The 19,092-nt window shown below is 42.6% G+C and overlaps 1 protein-coding gene across 8 annotated transcripts; it reads right to left on the reverse strand.

Moving 5' to 3' along the window:
* Nucleotides 1–73: 73 nt before the first annotated feature.
* Nucleotides 74–18,235, reverse strand: EFCAB14 (EF-hand calcium binding domain 14). 8 transcript variants are annotated; one of them, XM_027463512.3, is made up of 12 exons: nucleotides 17,805–18,234; nucleotides 17,365–17,513; nucleotides 13,900–14,045; nucleotides 11,988–12,086; nucleotides 9,065–9,175; nucleotides 8,722–8,826; nucleotides 8,101–8,178; nucleotides 7,041–7,232; nucleotides 6,282–6,362; nucleotides 4,856–4,967; nucleotides 4,097–4,228; nucleotides 74–3,256 (listed from the first exon to the last, which is right to left on the reverse strand). In XM_027463512.3, exons 1-12 carry the CDS (start codon nucleotides 17,987–17,989, stop codon nucleotides 3,081–3,083), a joined length of 1,566 nt encoding a protein of 521 aa, XP_027319313.3. In that variant the 5' UTR covers nucleotides 17,990–18,234; the 3' UTR covers nucleotides 74–3,080. The 8 variants fall into 8 exon arrangements, with proteins under 8 accessions (XP_027319313.3, XP_027319312.3, XP_027319314.3 ...); XM_027463511.3 differs by having other exon boundaries at nucleotides 8,101–8,181; XM_027463513.3 differs by lacking the exon at nucleotides 11,988–12,086 and having other exon boundaries at nucleotides 8,101–8,181; nucleotides 17,805–18,235.
* Between the last annotated feature and the right edge of the window lie 857 nt (nucleotides 18,236–19,092).

Consider the following 19,092-nt stretch of genomic DNA (forward strand, 5'->3'; position numbering starts at 1 on the left):
GCGCCGCTGCGTTCCGCTGAGGGGCAGCGCCGCCGAAGCCGGGAGAGGAGATACGCAGGTTAAAACAAAAAAATACAAACAAAAAAGATGAGCTTTTATTGAGGTAAATCAGAAAGCCGCGGCACACGGGCACGGGTGTGGGGTTCCAGTCAGCTCGCGCGCGGAGCGGTGAAGCCGCTACGTGGTTCCGACAGGGGTACAGGACAGCAGGGAAACTGGGCAAAGGGAAGGTACAAAGTGGTCCCGACACAGGAGTCGCCGAAAATATAGAAGGAATACAAGCTGGAAATGAGAACGAGTGTCACAGAGCGTCTCACCTGGGAGCAGCCTGCCCCCCAGCACCGCCAGCCTCATCCCACACCATGCCCTGTGCCAGGATGGGGACACGCTTGTCACAGCACCCCAAGCCCATCGGACCATCCAACACAGGGTCACATCTCCTGCTCACCCCCCCGAGTCCTAAATTATCCCTACTGTGCCCACTGCCATCACATCACCTCATGATTTCACCCCTTGTCCCTCCAGCACTTTCTGCCCAAGGGCAGGGCAAAAATTTTGGGGCTCCCAGGACCACAACACAAAGCCACAAACATCCCACCAGCTCCTCGCTGCCAGCACAGATCCAGGCAGGTATATTCTTTGTCCCTGACTTCTGTGCCCTCTGCAGCACAAACACACGAGAGCAGAGAACCCTGCAGCGAGAAGCATGCGGGATGGAGACCGGAGGCATGGCAGAAAACCTGAAGGGATCACAGCACCACACTCTGAGGCTGTAACGAAGAGCTGCCGACTAGGCTAGGTTGAGCAAAAGCCACTGCTGCACTCCCAGATGATGATGGTTCATTAAACTCAAAGCACAAGTCCATCCCACACTGCAGTGACTACAGCAATTAGCAACTGACCATGCTGTTGACATGCAAGTTAAGCAGCATCACTGAACAGCTGTGCCTGAACACCAATTGCTCATCAATTGCGACTCAGTTCCCTGGCCACGGACACAAGACACCAGTGTCTGGAGCAGCACACGCTATTCTCAAGGCAAGCTCAGCTGACAAATTTCACTATTGCTGCTGAAAAGCCTTCCAAAAGTAAAGCAGACTGTATCAAAACAAAACACTGGTAGATCCACATGGCAGTGCAATAATCCCTTATATTTTAAGGTAATTTTCATACAAATCAAACTTCCAAAAATATTTTGCAAACTCTGGCATATGGCTATGATACACTATGTACAAATAAAATACCAGAATGGTTACATTTTATTGCTCCTTTTATTATTTGGTTAAGGAATTATATGTAAGTGTATAAAAGAGTATGGGAAGCTGCAAGAAGCAGATAGTAGCTTCTTGTCCTCTTAAAGCCAAGGTTGGTTGGTTTTAATCTGTTTTTAAATACTGTGTTTTAAAATGTCACATCAAAAGCATCTCCTTAGCGGGTCACATCTGCATTACCCAAATAGGACAGAAGAGCAACAGTGAAAGAAGCCGAAGCAATGAATGAAAGGGTTTCATTTTGCGCATTCCTTCACTGATACATACTTCCAGAATACAATTATTAATAAAACTATAAACATCCAATCCAAAGTTGCACAAAATTCAACAGTTATCAACTGACTTCCACGTAAACTGATGTTTCTGTGAGGTGGGTAATTTCAATTCACTAATCATGCAAAAACACTCCCAACAAGATCAGTGATACTGTCAGCAAAATCACCTGATTTGGCCCTGACCTGGCCTGCAAAAGAATCCCTTCTGCATTTATTTTATTATTTTTTTTTTTTTTTTTACATTCAGGAAGGTTTTAAACACACTTAGTGTTTAGATCCACTAGTATAAACACACCCTTAAATTCCTCTAATCTAGTGAAACCTCATTTAAAAAGCACTCATCAGTAGAGAGCATTGATGTGATTACACAATCCTTTCCTGCCTCATACATCCTTTTTTGACAGAGACAAAAGTTAGGTACCAAGAAGCAATCACATGCACGTTAGAGAGAAAACAACCCACAAGTTCTACTCCAGGCCACTCCCACCTACTCACAATCCTACTGACAAGGAGCCTTACTCAGGGCTCTTCATCAGTGACCCCACCAACAGCAGGTGGAAGAAGCCACAGCACAGGCAACCTCATCCACAAGATCTCTGGTGACCACTCATCGAGACTTGACACTCCTGTGACTGCACCCTGCACAGGGTGCAGGAGTATGAACTGTTCAGGTGCTACTCAGCAGGCTGCATTGTAGATTTTACCTCTTAGGTATCTGTTATTCAGTAGCTTTTTTAAAAAAACAAAACAAAACAAAAAGATAGGCTCATCTCACAAAGTGTAATCTGGACGCAATACAGCAAAGCTAAAAGAATGCTGAAGTGAAAACCCAAGCACTTGGTACGCAATTGCTCCTGTAGGCTCATGATATAAAAACACATTCAACTCTTCCCTCTAAAAATAAGTCCTGCTATAGATGGGCATAGTTTACCACTCCTTCCTTCCTCTGCGTGAGTCCAAACTCATTCATGGATACACTTAGTAAAAACTAGAATTTTAGTTGAAGTTCTCAACCACCGCTTTTAGTCAAATCTCTCATTATAAAGTTTACTACCAACGCAGCCCCTGACACAAACCTCCCCTTAAATATGCATAATTTACTCTATTCCAAATATTTACAAGCAGAGAAAGCCCATCTTTACAAGACAGATTTCTTTCTGCTTTACATAAAGTGCAACTCTCTAATTTAAGGCAAATTTCAGTGAAATATAAAACCATAGTTTTATTTTTGTATTTTAAATTAAAAATCAAGAACTCCCTCGGAAAGAATGACCAACAAATGCTTCTAAACAAGTGTGGGAATTTTCTGGATTTTAACAGTCCCAATATTATGTCCTGTCAACATCTAAACTTGTAATTTGTTTTCAATGAAAGCAAAAAAAAAAAAAAAGGTGGCAATGTGTACAGTAATTTCGCTCCAAAGATCAGTAAAACACTGGGAAAGTGCAGACAGTTTTTTTCATATCCCGTAGTTTCCTTTAGCTACAGTAGCGTCCTTCAATATCACATTTCTAAATATATATATATCTCTCTCCTATATACCTAAAGCTAATCTCAGTTCTTGTAATGAGTATTTCTCATCTCCATCTGTGTCAAATTTCTTAAAGATCTCTGACTCTTGGTCTGTAGAGCCAAGCAGCTTTTGAAGATCTTCAAATGACAGTTTCCCGTCAGCATCTTCAGGTGCTTTTTCAAACAATTTCTGAAGATCTGCAAAGAGAACAATGATTTAGAAGTAATTCTTTGAAGTACACGGAAATACTGTGTAAGTTACTCTTCCAGTTTTACTGCATTATGTGTTACTACCTAGTAATTAAGTAAAGCATCCCCAAATACACAGCTTGCCTTCTGAACTGTTACTGACAGCTTATGACAATACAGAAGTAAAAAGCATGAACATCAACATTTCTGAATTAAATTACATTAAGTCTTTTTTTAAAAAATCCCTATTTCTAGCCTCAGCTAATAGCCCATTCTACCATTACCCACTGCACAGAGATGCAGTTATCTTCCACAAAAGCAAGCTCTGAATGACTGTTGCTATACCAACAGCACAGATCATATAAAGGGAAAAGTGTCTATTCATTTCCTGAAGCAAAGCAATGCCCTTTCAGTAGCTGAAGAGATTGAACAGCGAGATCCAGAAGCCATTCATTCCACCAGGCAGCATTCTCTTAAAGGGGAAAAAAAAAAAAAAGAATCGAAGAGGAAAAAGAAAAGAAAACAACATACACATTCACACCTACTTCGTTTTCCTTCAGCACCCTAGCTCTGCCCTTGACTGCTCTCCCAATCTGTTGGGCACTTGGCACAGTACTTTGGCACTCAGAACACATCACTGACCTTAATGCACACTCCTGCTTAAATCCCCGTTTTTTTTTTTTTTTTTATATGCTATTCTCTTCTCTTTGTGGTTTTCAAGCTTTTCAACTTGACCAAATTTCTCACAGATTGTCCAGACACTAACATAATTCCAGCTACACCTAACGTCTCCTGAACATTCACATGAAATATTTACAAAAAGAAAAGGTCAGCCTAGAGAGGACACACCTTCCATGCTGGAAATTCCTGGCAAGGACAGATGTCTCAGCTGTCCGTTCTTCTCTGTGTTGTCATCAGCTGACCTTGAAGCCAGCCTTGAAAGGTCTGTGGGCTTTGCCGTAGTACTCAAACTACTTTCAACTGTTCCAAAACAATTTCTGTTAGTCTTACTAATTCCACAGATTTAGTCAGCAGAAACAAAACAGGAAAAATCCAGCAGAACCAATTCAAAGATTTTTTTACATCACAGATGCTAAGAATATGGGCTAAGAATAGTGCAAAATTATTTCAGGATATAGTAGCGTTATCCACTTTTACCAAAAGTAGAAGAACAGAAGGAATGAAGGCTTATTTTTAAACAGTTATACAGCCTTAACCTTTCACGCTGTACTTGTGGATATGTATTTGTAAACCTCAAACACAGAATGACTGGTTGGCAAATGCTTTCTACTTCCTATTCTGAAAGTGATGAAGAAACTTCAGTAATTCAATCTGCACCAGCCCACCTGAGCTGCTTTTACTATCTCCTCCCCTCTCTGGGGATGTATCATTGTCTACTTCCCTAATAGCAATTGTTGGAAAGTTGCTAAGGAAACTTTTCTATTCATGTGTCATTTTCTACGTCTTAGAGCTATTTTCTGCCCGATTGAACTCATCTTCACCAAAAATCTTTAGAAAGCTGTGTAACTTATTCACCTTCATTACTTATTATTTTAATTACACAGGGAACCTTAATCTTTATGGATTACTCTTGTACAACATTCTTACCATTTTTTGATGCCTCATTGGGACGGTCATTTTCTGGTTTGCTTGTGAGAGCATTGATCATCTGAAGCTTCTCTCTTAGTTTTAATACCTGAGAATCTCTGGTTCCTGGTTCCTGCACGTGTTGAAAATAATTTTCTTAAAAAGCACCCCCTTCAATAGACAGGAGATCAGAACAAGAATTCACTTAAAATATCCAAGTACTTTTGAATGACTTAATCATTTAAAAACTTGATCAGCCTGGAAAGCACTATCGTTTTCAAAAAAAAGCTATGGAAAGATTTAAGGAGTAAATTCACATGTTCTATAAAAAGAAATAGAATCAGGACCTCAACCCAAAACATAGATGTCTGCAGAATACTTGCCAATTTCGAAAGAACGTGACATTTTTATATTTCTTATACAAATGAGTAAGATACTCACAAATGATAATATGGGAAGTCAACAAACGTACTTGGAATGAATATTTATACATTAATTGAATTACATCATTGTTTCACATGTTTGTTTGCAGCATTGACTACTTTCAGGTAGGAATTACTATATCACTGTCATCCATCACGTTTTTTAGTCTGGATCTCTTATGATGAAATTCCTGATTACAGGTTGAGTTCACAGCAATCCAAGCCTGATGTGACAGCGTAGTCAGTTCACTCATCTGCCTTCTTGCCAGAACGTGGAAAGTAACTTTAACACTACCCATCATCCCTAACCCACAACTTGGCCATTCAGTTAAGTCTGTTAAAACTTGCTCACAGTTAGTTATTTGATCATTATTGAGAGAAGACTTTCATCAATATGTGAACTTCACTAGTACAAAGTTCCTCTAAGTCAAATTCTGCCTGTTAGCTCCTGAGATTGCAGCTCTGAAATTAGAAGACAAACAGGGACTGTGCAGGCCTGCGCAGCTCTGCACTATCTTCTCGAATTCCCTCCTCTCACCTTTTCATGATTTCCCCTACGATGCACTATGTTTATTGAGGATAAACATAGCCCAAGAAAGTTTTTACACATGGAAAAATGTCATAACACCATTTAGAGTGTGAACCCAGAATAGCTGGGACAACTTTCCTGAGGGCATGACCATGGGAACTCAAACTGAGCCAGCTGCCAAAGTCCCTCACTGCACAGGACCATGGTCTGAACTTCCAGAGACTTCAGCTGCATGAAAGGATATTACAGCAGTTCTGCTGTGTTATCCCATACTCAGAACAACAAAACTTTAAACTATCACAACTTTTGTTCCATCCTAATTCACTTCCTGTCCCCAAAATGGGGTGTGTAAACTGTCCTTCCACGCTGTACTTTTAAAGGAAACTGGATCAGATAAGCCTACTTGCAGATCTTTTCTCAAGTCTCATTTAAAACATGATTTTAAAACAATGACAGGGTCTACTAACCCAGTATAGTTTGCGTTTCCTTACTTTACCTTCAGTTCTTTATTTGAATGTGTTTCATTATCTAGCTGATCTTCATTTTCCACTTTTAGAGAGGTAGTTGTATCATTCCCCTAGAGTGAAAATGAAGGAGAGCTGAGTATATGCACGTACTTCTTTTTAATTTATATTAATTTTCTATAATAAAGTTTCTTTCCTTCAAATATGCCAGGCACAAAGCAGGATGAAAACAGGACAAGTACAAGCTAGAATAAATATCGAGACAGTGAATTATATAATTTACCACAGCAACGTCAGCATGTTTCTTGCTGTTAAGCATACAAAACATTTTCTTAGAGTCTGGATTCGGAACAGCCTTCAGAAAGGACTGGAAAGATTTGTGAACATATTTAAATGCTTTTTTGAGCACATTTAAGTACTGCTGAATAATCCAGAAGCCCACCTAACTACCCAGTGGTCTTGACAGATGCTCTATGCATTGGAGAGGCTTGCCCTAACATAGTTAAAGAGGTTTGAGAATCCCATCCCATTAAGTAACTAAGTCTTAAACATCAGAATGTTTAGGACATTCTCCTGCAGATTCTGAAGGGAAGAAGATAGGATTTTCTTTGAAGTGGTCATTAAGTTACGTATGTCTGATCAAATAATCAAATTTCATCTTTTTTTTAATGAAATCCTAAGCCTCTCAAGTTTAACTCTCACTTCTTCAGTTATGCCTTAAAAAGCTATAAATGCACTGTGTAAATGTGTAGAAAGAACTGAAATTAACAGACACCCATGGTTGCACTTACCGCACTGGTAGACAAGTTGTCTCTTTTGTCCAGTTTGTTCACAGCAAAGGGAGAGTTTTCCAACAGCGTAACCCTCTGGCTGAGGTTACCAATGGCTGAATCCACATTTAGAAGCTTGATGTCATTCAACTTCTGGTACGCCACTACAGAATTATTTAGCTCCTCCAAAGCTGCATGGAGTGATTGGCTTTCCTGCAATATAAAAAAGCCAGAACATGTCAGTTTACTTCGCTTCTGCAGCACTCCTGCTATTAACAACACGATGAATGACCCAGTTTAACCAGGAAGACTTCAGGCTGGCTCTCCACAGAAAGGCTGAAAACATTCAACTGGAAGCTTCCAGAAAGTTGTTCCAGCTTTCAAAGTTTGAAGCTGAGATTTTCCTCAGGGCTAACCTCTTTGTTGCTAATGTAATCAATTCAGCTGTGCCAGCAAACACACAAAGCCTATTCATCCAGTTTTCCAGAGCAAGCCTGGTAACTACACCAATTATTTTTCGATATACTCTGGGTAGCCAGAGGGTCACTCTAGGAAGCAGGTATTTATACATAAGATTCAGTTTTGAGGAATATAATAATTATATTAAATACAAATAAACGCAGTAATTCCATTACAGGCCATTTTAGCTAATCACCTTTTTCTTTTTTTAATCCCCACTTTCCACACTCCATTACATTGAGGGTGACTCAACACACGCCACTCCCAGATTTGCTCAGATTGGCAAGTACCTGCCATAAAATCCTTTCAATAAAAAGCCTTTAAATCATTTAAATTTACATGAGCAAAGTACACGGTAACTTGTTTGATATTCCGTTTCAGACATTCTACTCCTCACCCAGTTAAAACACACCAAAAGAAAAAAGGTACTCTCAGGCTAGAACACTTTTCCTGTTTGCACATGCACAGAACAAACTACAGTAAAGTTATCTTATACTTGATTTTGAATTATGCCATCTGTATTTTGCCTTCATAAAACCATACTTTCTTTCACTAAAATATTGTAAAACACACAAAAAAGTACCACCTGTACCAATATTCAAAACACAAGGGAGAAAAATACCTGTTTGCAATTTTCTGTCTGATTTCTCTCAGTCCTTGGCAGAGCAGTGGAAGGAAATGAAGTTATCTGTTTCAATTCCTTCTAAGGAAAGAAGCAGAAAATTATGTTACCACAAGCTCACAGAAAACACAAAGCTTTTAATAACTGGCAGAATGTAGGTAATGATTTTTTTTTTTATAATTATTGTCACTCGTGCAAGCAGTATCTTAACCAGACTAATACAGTTTTCTCTTTTAAATACTGAGGATCCAAGTATGGGTTTGGGGTTGTTTTTGTTTGTTATTAAACAAATTACGTATTCTCCTTTAACATAGTGTTATGATATATGTTTCACCACTTCTACACAGGCTACACCTATAAAGTTTCTGTAGTACCCACTAGTTAGATTAAGTTTCAAAAGGTGTCTAATGAGAATATTCAGAGGAAAAAACTTTATTCAAAGCAATGCTGTATTGTATTCTAACTGGAAAAATATTTGTTGACTCTTTCCACTAGATTAACCCCAAGCAAGAGAGGTCAGTATAAATACAGCAAACAGTTTCTGGTGAAGATGGTCAGTAATTTCATTCCCACACACATCCTTAAGTCAACCAGCAAACTGTCTCAACACTTTCACCATACCATTCTTAAGACATGGTGCAGAGAGTTACACCATGAGCAGTACTCTGTATCACACAGCAGGAAAGATTCCCAAGGCTCCACATGTGTGTAGCAGCAAGTAAAAATCTGCAGGACAGAAAATACAGGTAGGAAGCAACTATTCTGGCTCTAGAAAAATACACACTTGGGACCATATAGGAGATGCTACGCAGGATAATAAGATCAGTATATGAACGTATCAACCTGCACCTACCAAGACCTAGAAAGCGTTTCAAAGATGTAGAATAAGAACTTGGAATTCTTAGGCGTGTTTTGTATTAAGCAGGTAATCTTTACGCAGAGTTAAATCAGTGCATTTTCTTACCACATCATTCTGGAGTATTTCTATGGATTTCTTGTACTCTTCAATAGCTGTCTGTATGTTTTCAACATCATGAGAAACGCTGGTAAGAGTGCTACCTATGTTGGCCACAGTCTGGAAGAAAGGAGCAGACAAAAATCTCAGCCTTCCTCAGCTGCATTGTTCCAGCGTTTCCATTTGCTAAACACAATATTTGTTAATGAAACAGCAGGCAGGCTGCCACAAAAACAGGCAGTTGAGTTTGGAGGATGCAGAACTTCCTTTGCAGGCAAAACAGCAAACCATACCCAGGGCATCTCAGGGCAGGTAAGATGCACACACACCCTATACCACGACAGCTTAAGCTAGATGGCCAAAATTACAGGCTTATTACTCCCAGAGCAATGCAGAGGTTCTGGCATTTAAAAAGTCCTGAGATGAAGAAATCTGTCTTCCTCTCTGCATGGAGTATTTGTATTAAACACAAGGATGTTGACATCATCTATTTACCCTGCCTTAATTGACTTTCAGGCATACCTGTCAGACATGTCATGCGCTGCAAAACTGGTCTGCCAAAAGCTGTTAACTACATTTCCAAATATTGCTTTTTTAAAATGAAAGAACAGCTCTGAAGCATCAGGAAAGCCCCCATGAATTCAACAGGTACAGCCAGAGCGCTGTGACAGCCACCTCTGCTTCTGACTACTGCACTTTCATTCCTTCTGTCACCTATTTGTACTCCCCCTGCATCCAGCTCTTACTTCAGAAACTATTCTGGAAAGCTGCACTGGTGTTTTACTAGCTGGTGGCATAGCTGCTACAGGAATCAAAGTGTCAGGTAAGACACAAACACAGATTTAATAGGACAGAGCTCTCCCATGTGCTTCTCGTTCCATTTTGAATACTTTCTTCAATGATCAAAACAAATAAAACCCATCTAAAATCCCCTCTCCCTTTGAGCCCATTTCATTCACAAGTTCTTATGGCACATGTGTGACCCTGTGGCTACCCAGAGTGTATCCAAATGGTACCCACACAAACCTCCCTCCACCTCTTTCTTTTTCAAGTCTGAACAATCTCCCTGCCCTGGAGGACCTCAGAATACTCTTAGCACCTTTCATCAGTCTGAACACAAGCCCCTGCACAAGAGCAACTCCCTCAGCAACCCTTCAGGACTAATATCAGCAGGCAGCTCCCTGTTTGCAGGATGATTTGATGAAAGAGGGCTTAAAAAAATAAATTTAATTCCAATAGCAGCCCTTTCTTCAAAAAAGAAAAAAAGGCAGGTGATTCCAAATACAGTGGATTGCAACAGGCAGTTGAGCAAGACATTTTCTCTAGACCTATCAAAAGCCAGACCACCCACCTACACCCACTGAAGTTCTCCTATCTGACAGAAGGTGCTACAGCATGCACACAGACAGAGGTCTAAAAGAAGCCTGAATTTTGAAAACTATTGCTCTTCATTAACATGACACTGGAAAAAACATTAAAACTGTTGTATTTAAACTGCAGAATAGTTTTCTTTGCTCAAAACATACTTTCTAGAAGGATTCCAGCTTGGTTTTTATAACATTAACCTTCTGAAATGTACACGCAAGCAAGATGGCACCAAGAGAGAAGAGAAAACAGATGCCACATCTAGCACCTTACTTCAACTCAGCAGCAGAGACTGAAATGAACCCTGACAGTTCCCAGCACTGTATGCAAGGTCTTTGATTTTCCACGGAGTGTGACCAAACACGGGCTTATTTCAACAAGAAGCTCTGCTGTTCAGCAGCTCGCTGCAAGCCGAGACCTGCTGGCCCTAACAGTTTGTCCTGACAGTACTGCAGTGAAGGCAGCAAGATCACACCAAGGTTATTACATAATTAGGTGTGGGTTCTACACTCTAAGCACTTCTTTACGACTTCTGACATAACGCCGTGAAAATCCAGCGTGCTCCTACCAGCAGATTAGAAACAGCTTTATATTCCCCCGGAAAAAGAACTCCTAGCAGAACTGAGCAGCCAAACCACACTAATTATTTTGCATATGACCAGCTTGCTGATTATGCATGAACTTTGTAGGGATAGGACATAAGGAGAAGCGGAAACCCATAAAAGCTACAACGAGAACTGGACTGACATTAGCTGTTAGCCCGATATAAATATTTATTTCTAAATAACAGAACTGCCACAGAAGACTTGGGAAAGTTTCAACAAACCTTTCTTTTTACCAAAACGAACAAGCCAGTTCTTTGGAAAAGAGGGCTCAGCTAAGGCACACAGTAAAACATTGTTTTAACAGAGGTCACTTCATAAGTAAGCCTGTGTCACCCATTTGGGCACGTCTTTCAAGGAATTGTCAAAAAAAAAAAATCTCACTACAATGTATGTTTTACTGTGCAAGTACTGAACTGCTGAACACCAAGAAAGCTCCCACGCCACTGTTCCAGGCACACTGCTCCCTTCTGCCTGCCTCAAGACCAAACCCAGAGACAGATGTAGCACTGTATTGCTCATTATCAGGATTGTTTCTAGAAAGCAATGAATTTCTATTTCTTATTAAAAAAAAAAAAAAGTCAAACTCACTTCCTATTTGCAACCACCATCATAAAGATGCAGACAGACTTTTTGCAAGCATCTTAAACAAGATTAGGAAGATTAGCAACCTGAAGGAAAGCAACCTCCAAGGTAAAGAAGTGAGCACATAATACAGCCAGAAACACACATCTCCAAAAAGGGAGAGCCAAATCCTTATTTAAAAAATAAAAAAAAATCTGCTATACATCACCTTAGGACCATAGTCTATCAACTATATGAACTACAACTTAAAAACAACAGAGAAGCCACTATTTCACACAAGCAATTCATGTAGCTCCCATTGTTACTGCTGTCCCCAGCAGCCCTGCTGCAGCACAGCAGTACACAACGCATTCAGCGATAGCCACATGTACAGTACTTGCCTTCTGAAGTTTCTCTACCGTGACTGGAAGATAAATCAGATCAGAAGCGGACTTTATGTTGGTTTTGAGATGATTTACTGTTGAGGTCAATAGGGAAATCTAAAAACAAAGAGGAATATTTGCAATCAGCCAACATAATCCTGATTCTGACCTTTCCCAATACTAATGGCTTAATTTATTAACACCAAAACATAAGACATAAGAAAAAGATACGTACGCATACACATAACAGAACACCCTGGTCTCTAGGATAGAGGTCCTGCTTAGGCTGTATGGAAAGTCTCCTGCCTCTTGCAACAGAAGCAAAATTTTTTGAACTGAATGAAAAACATACGGTACCGCCTGCCCATTTTATACTCAACCCTTTAGGGACAGGTTGTTGCCCAAGAAAGTTTTTTTTATCTTGCACAAGAAACCTTCACGTAGAGGAAGCAGACACCTACTTCTGCATTTAGCAATCACAACCCTGCCCAGCAAAACCCAGTAAAGCCATGCAACTTCTCTAAATGAGCGCTGTGCAAAGAATTTGCACGTATCACTCAAACCTTCTGCTGCAGAAGTAGTTTCTGTCAATTCTCTTGCCCAGATTACAACTGATTTTACAAGTCTTCAAGTTAATTTTTCATCCCACACAAAATGCTGTCAAATTACAAACACCTACAAGCTGGTCATTAGTTACAAATAGCACTTCAACATCAGTTTGTAGCCAAAAGTAGTTGAAACAAATAAAGAATCATTTTTCTCATACTTGACAGTGAGAAAGAACAAATAAAACACACTTTCTTCTAGTTAAAAATTAAAGTTGTCTTGCAAGATGAGAAAAGGGGCAAGACCCTAGTTTTATAATAGGCCAACCTTGACCAGCTGGCCTAGAGAGTCTCTAGCTCCACAGCTGTGAATGTTGGCTGAAATAATTCCCAACAGTGTATCCCAACAATTCACGGAAAAAACAATAACTGAGTTCTGGCTGAGACTGGAACCAGACCCTGAAGAAACTTGAGGGCCAGCAGGAACCATGTCTCAAGTGGCTTTAACATCCAGGTGCAGATAATAATTGCCTTTCAAAAGTCCAACGAGGCACCCAAACATCTGTGGATAACATATATTGTCAGATGCTAAAGAAAGCGAGTCAAGTTTTCAAATGTATTTAAATGCCCCCCATAAGCACTCGATCACTGCATGGGACTGCAAATAAACGAATCCAAGCAGGCACCTCAAGTGTCTTTAAAACTTAACCCAAAGCCCCAGCGTCAGAGAGGGCCACCCCACACGCACCTCTGGATACCACTAACTGCGAGCAGCTACAAACTTTTACCCTCCAAGGCAACAATTTCAGTAAGAGCCTTGCTGGATGCTTTGTTTGAAGCATGAGCTAATACATCAGCTGAGGAAACAGCTTTCCGTTAAGTGGCTTAGTTCTATCACAGTAAACAGGGCTAAGATTTACACCAGCTCAGGTTCCAAGTATGTATTAGCAGATTTTACATTCACGAGACATCAGTACTTCCTTTGTAGCAGCACGGAACTTGCACTGATTCAGGCTAACTTCACTCTACGCACATGAAATGTTTGCAGATACTCTCCTTAAATTTGAAGTGTCAAATCTCTCTTCGTAAACATCACGGTTATTTGGCAAGAAAATAAGAACTGCACAGTTTTTAGGTTTCCTGAAATTCCTCCTCAAGCCTTCCCACCAGTTGCATAATTCTTCCTTTTTGCAACAAGTCTCCAGTCCAACTGGATGTTCTACCTTCTTTTGTTTAAGAAGAATACGTTATTTCAACTTGAAAAATAAAAGTTTGGCATCTGGTCACAGAAGTCCTTGGAGAACAGCTCACCACTGCTCTTAGTTACATAAACACCCAAGCTTTTTTTCTGCTAGCAGGTTTAGAGATAAAGTGATTCTTCTCACCTGTTTATTGATCTCCGTGATATTTATCCAAATTTTACTTAGCCCCAGCTCTCCAGTCTCAATTTGTTCTAGTTGCTTTTGCTTCTGCACCAAATCTTCATTGAGTTTAGGAATTTCTTGGAATGACGTCTTTTGATTAGATTCCACTAAACAAAGAAAAAATAAATTTAATCAACAGAAGTCCAGGTAAACAACGTTGAATAAGCTAGAAACAAATTGCAAGCAACGTCTGCAACAGTCAAAGGCAGCAGTAACAGTTTCTGCAGGAGCTTACTGCCACTTCGGATTTAAGCATTTGGTTGGAACAGCTCATTTTTGTTTTAGGAGTGCAAACGTCTGCAGACAGAATCCAGAAAGACTGCACTAAATTTAACACTTTGCAACAGCAGTGTCACTCTAGCATGCCTCAGCAGGTCTTTTTTTTAGTGCAGTTACTTTGCGTTACTTTCACAGGGGGGACACGAGATAGTAACAGAAACGTAAATAAGAACTGCCAGAAGTACTGGGGCAGAGCAGGCATGTGAAACAAACTTCGATGCCCTTTTCAAGCCTACAAAGGGGCTGCTGACGACGAAGTGAATTCCAAAGAGATTAACACAATTACAGCTCTTCCATATGACAGAAAGACAACTTAAAAAAATGTGTAAGCTTGCATGCTAACATCTGTTGGTAAACAACTCAATAAACAAGTGCCTTGGAAATAATATTAGTTCCTACTGCACTTGGTACTACAGAAGGGGGAAAACGTGGCTCTCACCAGTTCTTGTGAGCCTGAGAAATGCAGCTCTTCCAGGTCTGCAGTGACTAAGCTGTTTAGCTGCAAGTACTATTAAGCAATCCTAAATCCCTAGGTATGAGAAACAAGTGAGCAAAGGTTTTGAGATGGAGATGACAGGGCTCTCCAAAGCCTGCACCTCCACTCTGCAACACAGCGCTCCCCAACAAGCTGCCATCTCTCAAGACCCCAGAATAACTACTGAGAGCAGCACTACCTACACGGTGTGCATCTGGCAGCTCCGACAATAAATTCCCCTGTGGGTCATACAGGGCCAGAGGAGCTGCCCTTCAGAAGTGCTTTTGGCCCATGCAGGAGTTGACTAAACAGACAGAACTGGAAACCCACGTGTTTTCTAAAAGCCACTTCACTTAAAACAAGTTTGAAAGTCACTTATAGGTATGCCGTAATCTGTACCGATCACTCATGACCCAAGTAACACTTCTGGTTGAATAAGATCCTAAAAGGCACATCTCAGCCAAAACAGGCTCAGAGCTGATCATGCATTTGCATACCTTCATGCTTGCACTCAACCTGCTGTCTCCTCCTCAGGTTTCAGAGGCTCTTGCAGCCAGATTACTCCCTGTTTTGCCACTCTCACAGTGTGCAGCAAGACTCCACTTAAGAGTTTTCTACAGTGCTAGAGGGTTAAATACTGTATGCATTCTTAGCACCTTTACTAACAACACTACAATGACTTCTCCCCACCCCAAATGCACTAGAGATGCAAACAAGTCTTATTTTGAAAATGCTCTCATACAATACTTGGTGCGATCAAAGGACGGCAGAACAATTGCTGCCATGGGAATCTGCTCTTACAGGGAAAAAAAGACAAACAATGAACCTTCAGAGGAGGAAGACTTTTTCCAGAGCAGCCAAAGGACTGATTCGTGTACATTTGTTCCTCCGTTCACCCACCTGTTTCACCAAAGCGGAATTTACCTTTTGGGACCAGGTTACTCTTGCTGTCTATTTTTGGTTGTTGTCGATACTGTTTTTAAAGCTGTGTCTCATAACGTGACTCTCATCCAGCTCCTAGGCCTGCTATTGCAGTAACAAGGAAGTAAGGGGCTATTTTATCACCGTGCAGAGGACCAGACGCACTGGTTTTCTCTCACAGCTAGTAAGGAGACAACAGATACATCTGTGGTCGTCAGACAGCGCGCTCAAAGCAAACACCTCTTAACAAAGAAGTCTGCAGGACAGGAATGATGAAACTTAACTGCACCAAAGCCAACAAGTGTCATCACACACAGCTTTTCAGTGCCAGCAGATTCTATTGCTTAAATTAGATCAGTCCATGAAGAACAGCCGTTGGCTTGCCCTGAACATGACAAAAACAGGCACTGCAGTGCCTGTAACTGGGTCCTCCAGTTCAGCCTAGTTTTAGGGGTTCGGTGTCAGTTAATATAAAAAGTTCACCTGACAAGCAGTGCCTTTCTTTTAGCCTGCCAGAAGATTTCACCTTGGCAGACAGCTGGTTAGCAGCTACTCCCCACCTGGCAGCAACCTTACACACCCTAACAGGAAGCCCAGGACACCAACAGCAGAGAGCTCCTCAAAGAACAGCAAACACGTCCTCGGCATCTCCTTCCTCCATTAGCTGATCAAGCCCTCTGCTTATCTCCTGCCCTAGAACCCTCCTACTTTTCAAGTCAATTTCAAGAACTCTCTGGCCTTGTTTTTAATGTCTTTTTCATGTCCTAAGCAAAAAAAAAAAAATATATATATATATACACACACACACATACAAAATTAAGCCTCAGGACAAAATCTGCAGTCAATAATGATGCTCTTCAGGCAAACCGTACCTACTTAACCCTCCTGAAGCATCCACAGACCACAGGGAAGTTCAGGCTTCACTATCATCACACAGCTCCTCAGCTTATCCTTGCCTTTTTCAATATATAGTATATTAAACTCCACTAAAATAAGGCACCAAGATGTACCTTGTATCCAGAGGTAAGGTATAGAGACCCAAGTGCATGTTACACATGAGTCCTATCATTTGTTGTATCTCTGCACTACAGAAGCAGTTTTAGGACTAAAGTCTTACGTGGACAGAGGAAACCTGAGACCCCCCAGCAAAATGCTTCACGTTAACTCTGTATTTCAAAGCATTCAACAAGATACAACCCCACACCACAGGCAGCAAGACAAAAAAGTTGAACAAAACTCAGCAAATGAAAGCTGGATAAACATTCCAAAGATACACAAGAAAAAACATAACACCTAAAAAACATTTCAATTGCAGTAGCACAACCGCCAATATTAGAGGCTTTTAAACAAGCTCAGGACAAGAACATCACTTTCCATTAATTTTATTTGGAGAGAAGTATCAAAATACCCCAGACTACTTTCACAGGGCTTTTCAGAACTTTGTATTTCTTTTTCAACAGTGGCTTTGGAAGGGAGCTCTCCAAAACCCAAAGTCAGGAATTTCGTAAGCGTACGTACAAGCAAAGTCCCACTGAATCCAGCATTCCTGCTCCTCAGGAGGTAGCGAACAGGCAGGAATACATAATGCCTGCCTTAGATTCGCTCAGCCTCGTTATTTTTGGTTCAGAGGACTCTTCAAAGTCACAGAGGGTTTGTCCTAGTGCCTTCCCACTCTGAATAAGCAGGTAGGTGACTAAAGCTCTTCCCAGTGCCCAAAGCAAATATGAAATAGCATAGGAAGGTATACTTACTAGTTCGAAATTTCTCCTTTATCACATCCAGATCCTCCTTGAGAGCTACCTGCATCCAGACCAAGCCAACACAAGCCACCACGCAGGCAGCAAGAATGACAAAAGCACATAACGGGTAACAGAGCTTGCAGCATCGCAGATAGTCTCCCCTGGGTAAGAGAAAGGAAGCAGACGGTGAGCATTCAAAAGTACATGGAAAAGTTTTACTTTAAATGCTCTGTTAGAGGAAGGGAAGAGCATGCAGGCTTTGCTTGACGGGAGTTCAGGGGAAGGTTTTCTAAGTGAGGGTGCAGCGGCAGACAGGCAGCACCCCCAACTTCACATTCAACTTCAGACACTTTCCCTAACCAAAACGCCCTCCCCGCTGCCACCCCTCACACCACACACCCCGACCCCACTCGGGGGGAGCCCCCACACCCCCCAACACCCCAAACCCTCACTTGGCGAAGCGGCCCCGCGCCCCCCCCAGCTCCTCCTCCTCCTCCTCGGGGGAGCTCGACTCCGAGTCGGAGGCGGGGGGCTCTGTGCGCAGCAGCCGGTGCCCGGAGCCCTTCTTGGCGGCCTTCTTGCGGCGCCCGTCGGCGGCCAGCCCCAGCAGCGCGTTCAGCTCCTTGCGCTTCTTCATCCTCTTGGGCGGCGGGGCGGACACCGCCTGCTGAGCCCCCCCGCCGCCGCCGCCGCCTGCCGCCGCCGAGCCCCGGCTCGCCAGCTCCGCCGACGGCTACAGGAGCTGCTGGGGGCGGCTGGTGGCGATGTTACTGGTGATACTGGTGGTACTGGTGGCGCCGGGGCTGCCCCGCCGCGCCGCCGCCGCCCGCCCCGCCCGCGCCATGGCTGCTCGCTCTGCCGCCCCGCCGCGCCCCCCACCCCCCAGCAAGACGCGCTCCCATTGGGCGGCGCTGCGCCGCCCCGCCCGCCGCTCGCAGGGGAGTCCGCTGAGGGACGCGGGGACGCGGGTTCGAGACCCGCCTCTGACGGGATGGCGGTGCTGAGATAGGGGGGGGTCTCTTCTTTACCCTATAAGTGGGGTGTTCCTATAAGTGAGGGATTCCTCTGTATGTGTAGCCTCCCCTACGTCTGTAATCTCCCCTGTAAGTGAGGCTTGTGGTCCCTCTGAAGTGTTCAGCCTGTTGAAAGCAAAACCTCTGCCCTCTGCAGGAGCGGGTCTGAGAAGCAACTGAGATGGATAAAAGTGGTTTAGGACACGGGCACGGTTGAGGAGGTGATTAAAAAAGGTTTAATCGAAGGGCACAAACCATGTGGCATCGCCATGGCTCCTTCTGCAGCTCGCACCTGGCCTCAGGCCCAGTTTCAAAGCACTAAACCCATCTGCAGCCCCAGTCCGACAGTGACACCTGCCACAGAACCATTAGGGTTGGAAAAGCCCTCCAAGATCACCTGGCCCAGCCATCCCCTACCACCAGTGTCACCCACTAACCATGTCCCCAAGCACCACGTCCAACCTTGCCTTGAACACCCCCAGGGATGGTGACTCCACCATTTCTATGGGCAACCCGTCCCAGTGCCTGACTGCTCTTTGTGAGGAGAAATGTCTCCTCATTTCCAACCTAAGCCTCATCCACGCACAGCAGGGAGGCAGGGAGATGTCTGAGGGCCCTGGGGCAAGGAAAGACCTCATGTCCCCTCAGTGTGTGCTGGCTTCCTCGAGCCTGCCCCTACAAGCCCTCAGGAGCAGCTCCGTGGTCTTCACCATGCCCAACACTGTGT

This window comes from Anas platyrhynchos, chromosome 8, assembly GCF_047663525.1.
Source record: "Anas platyrhynchos isolate ZD024472 breed Pekin duck chromosome 8, IASCAAS_PekinDuck_T2T, whole genome shotgun sequence".
NCBI classification, from domain to species: Eukaryota; Metazoa; Chordata; class Aves; order Anseriformes; family Anatidae; genus Anas; species Anas platyrhynchos.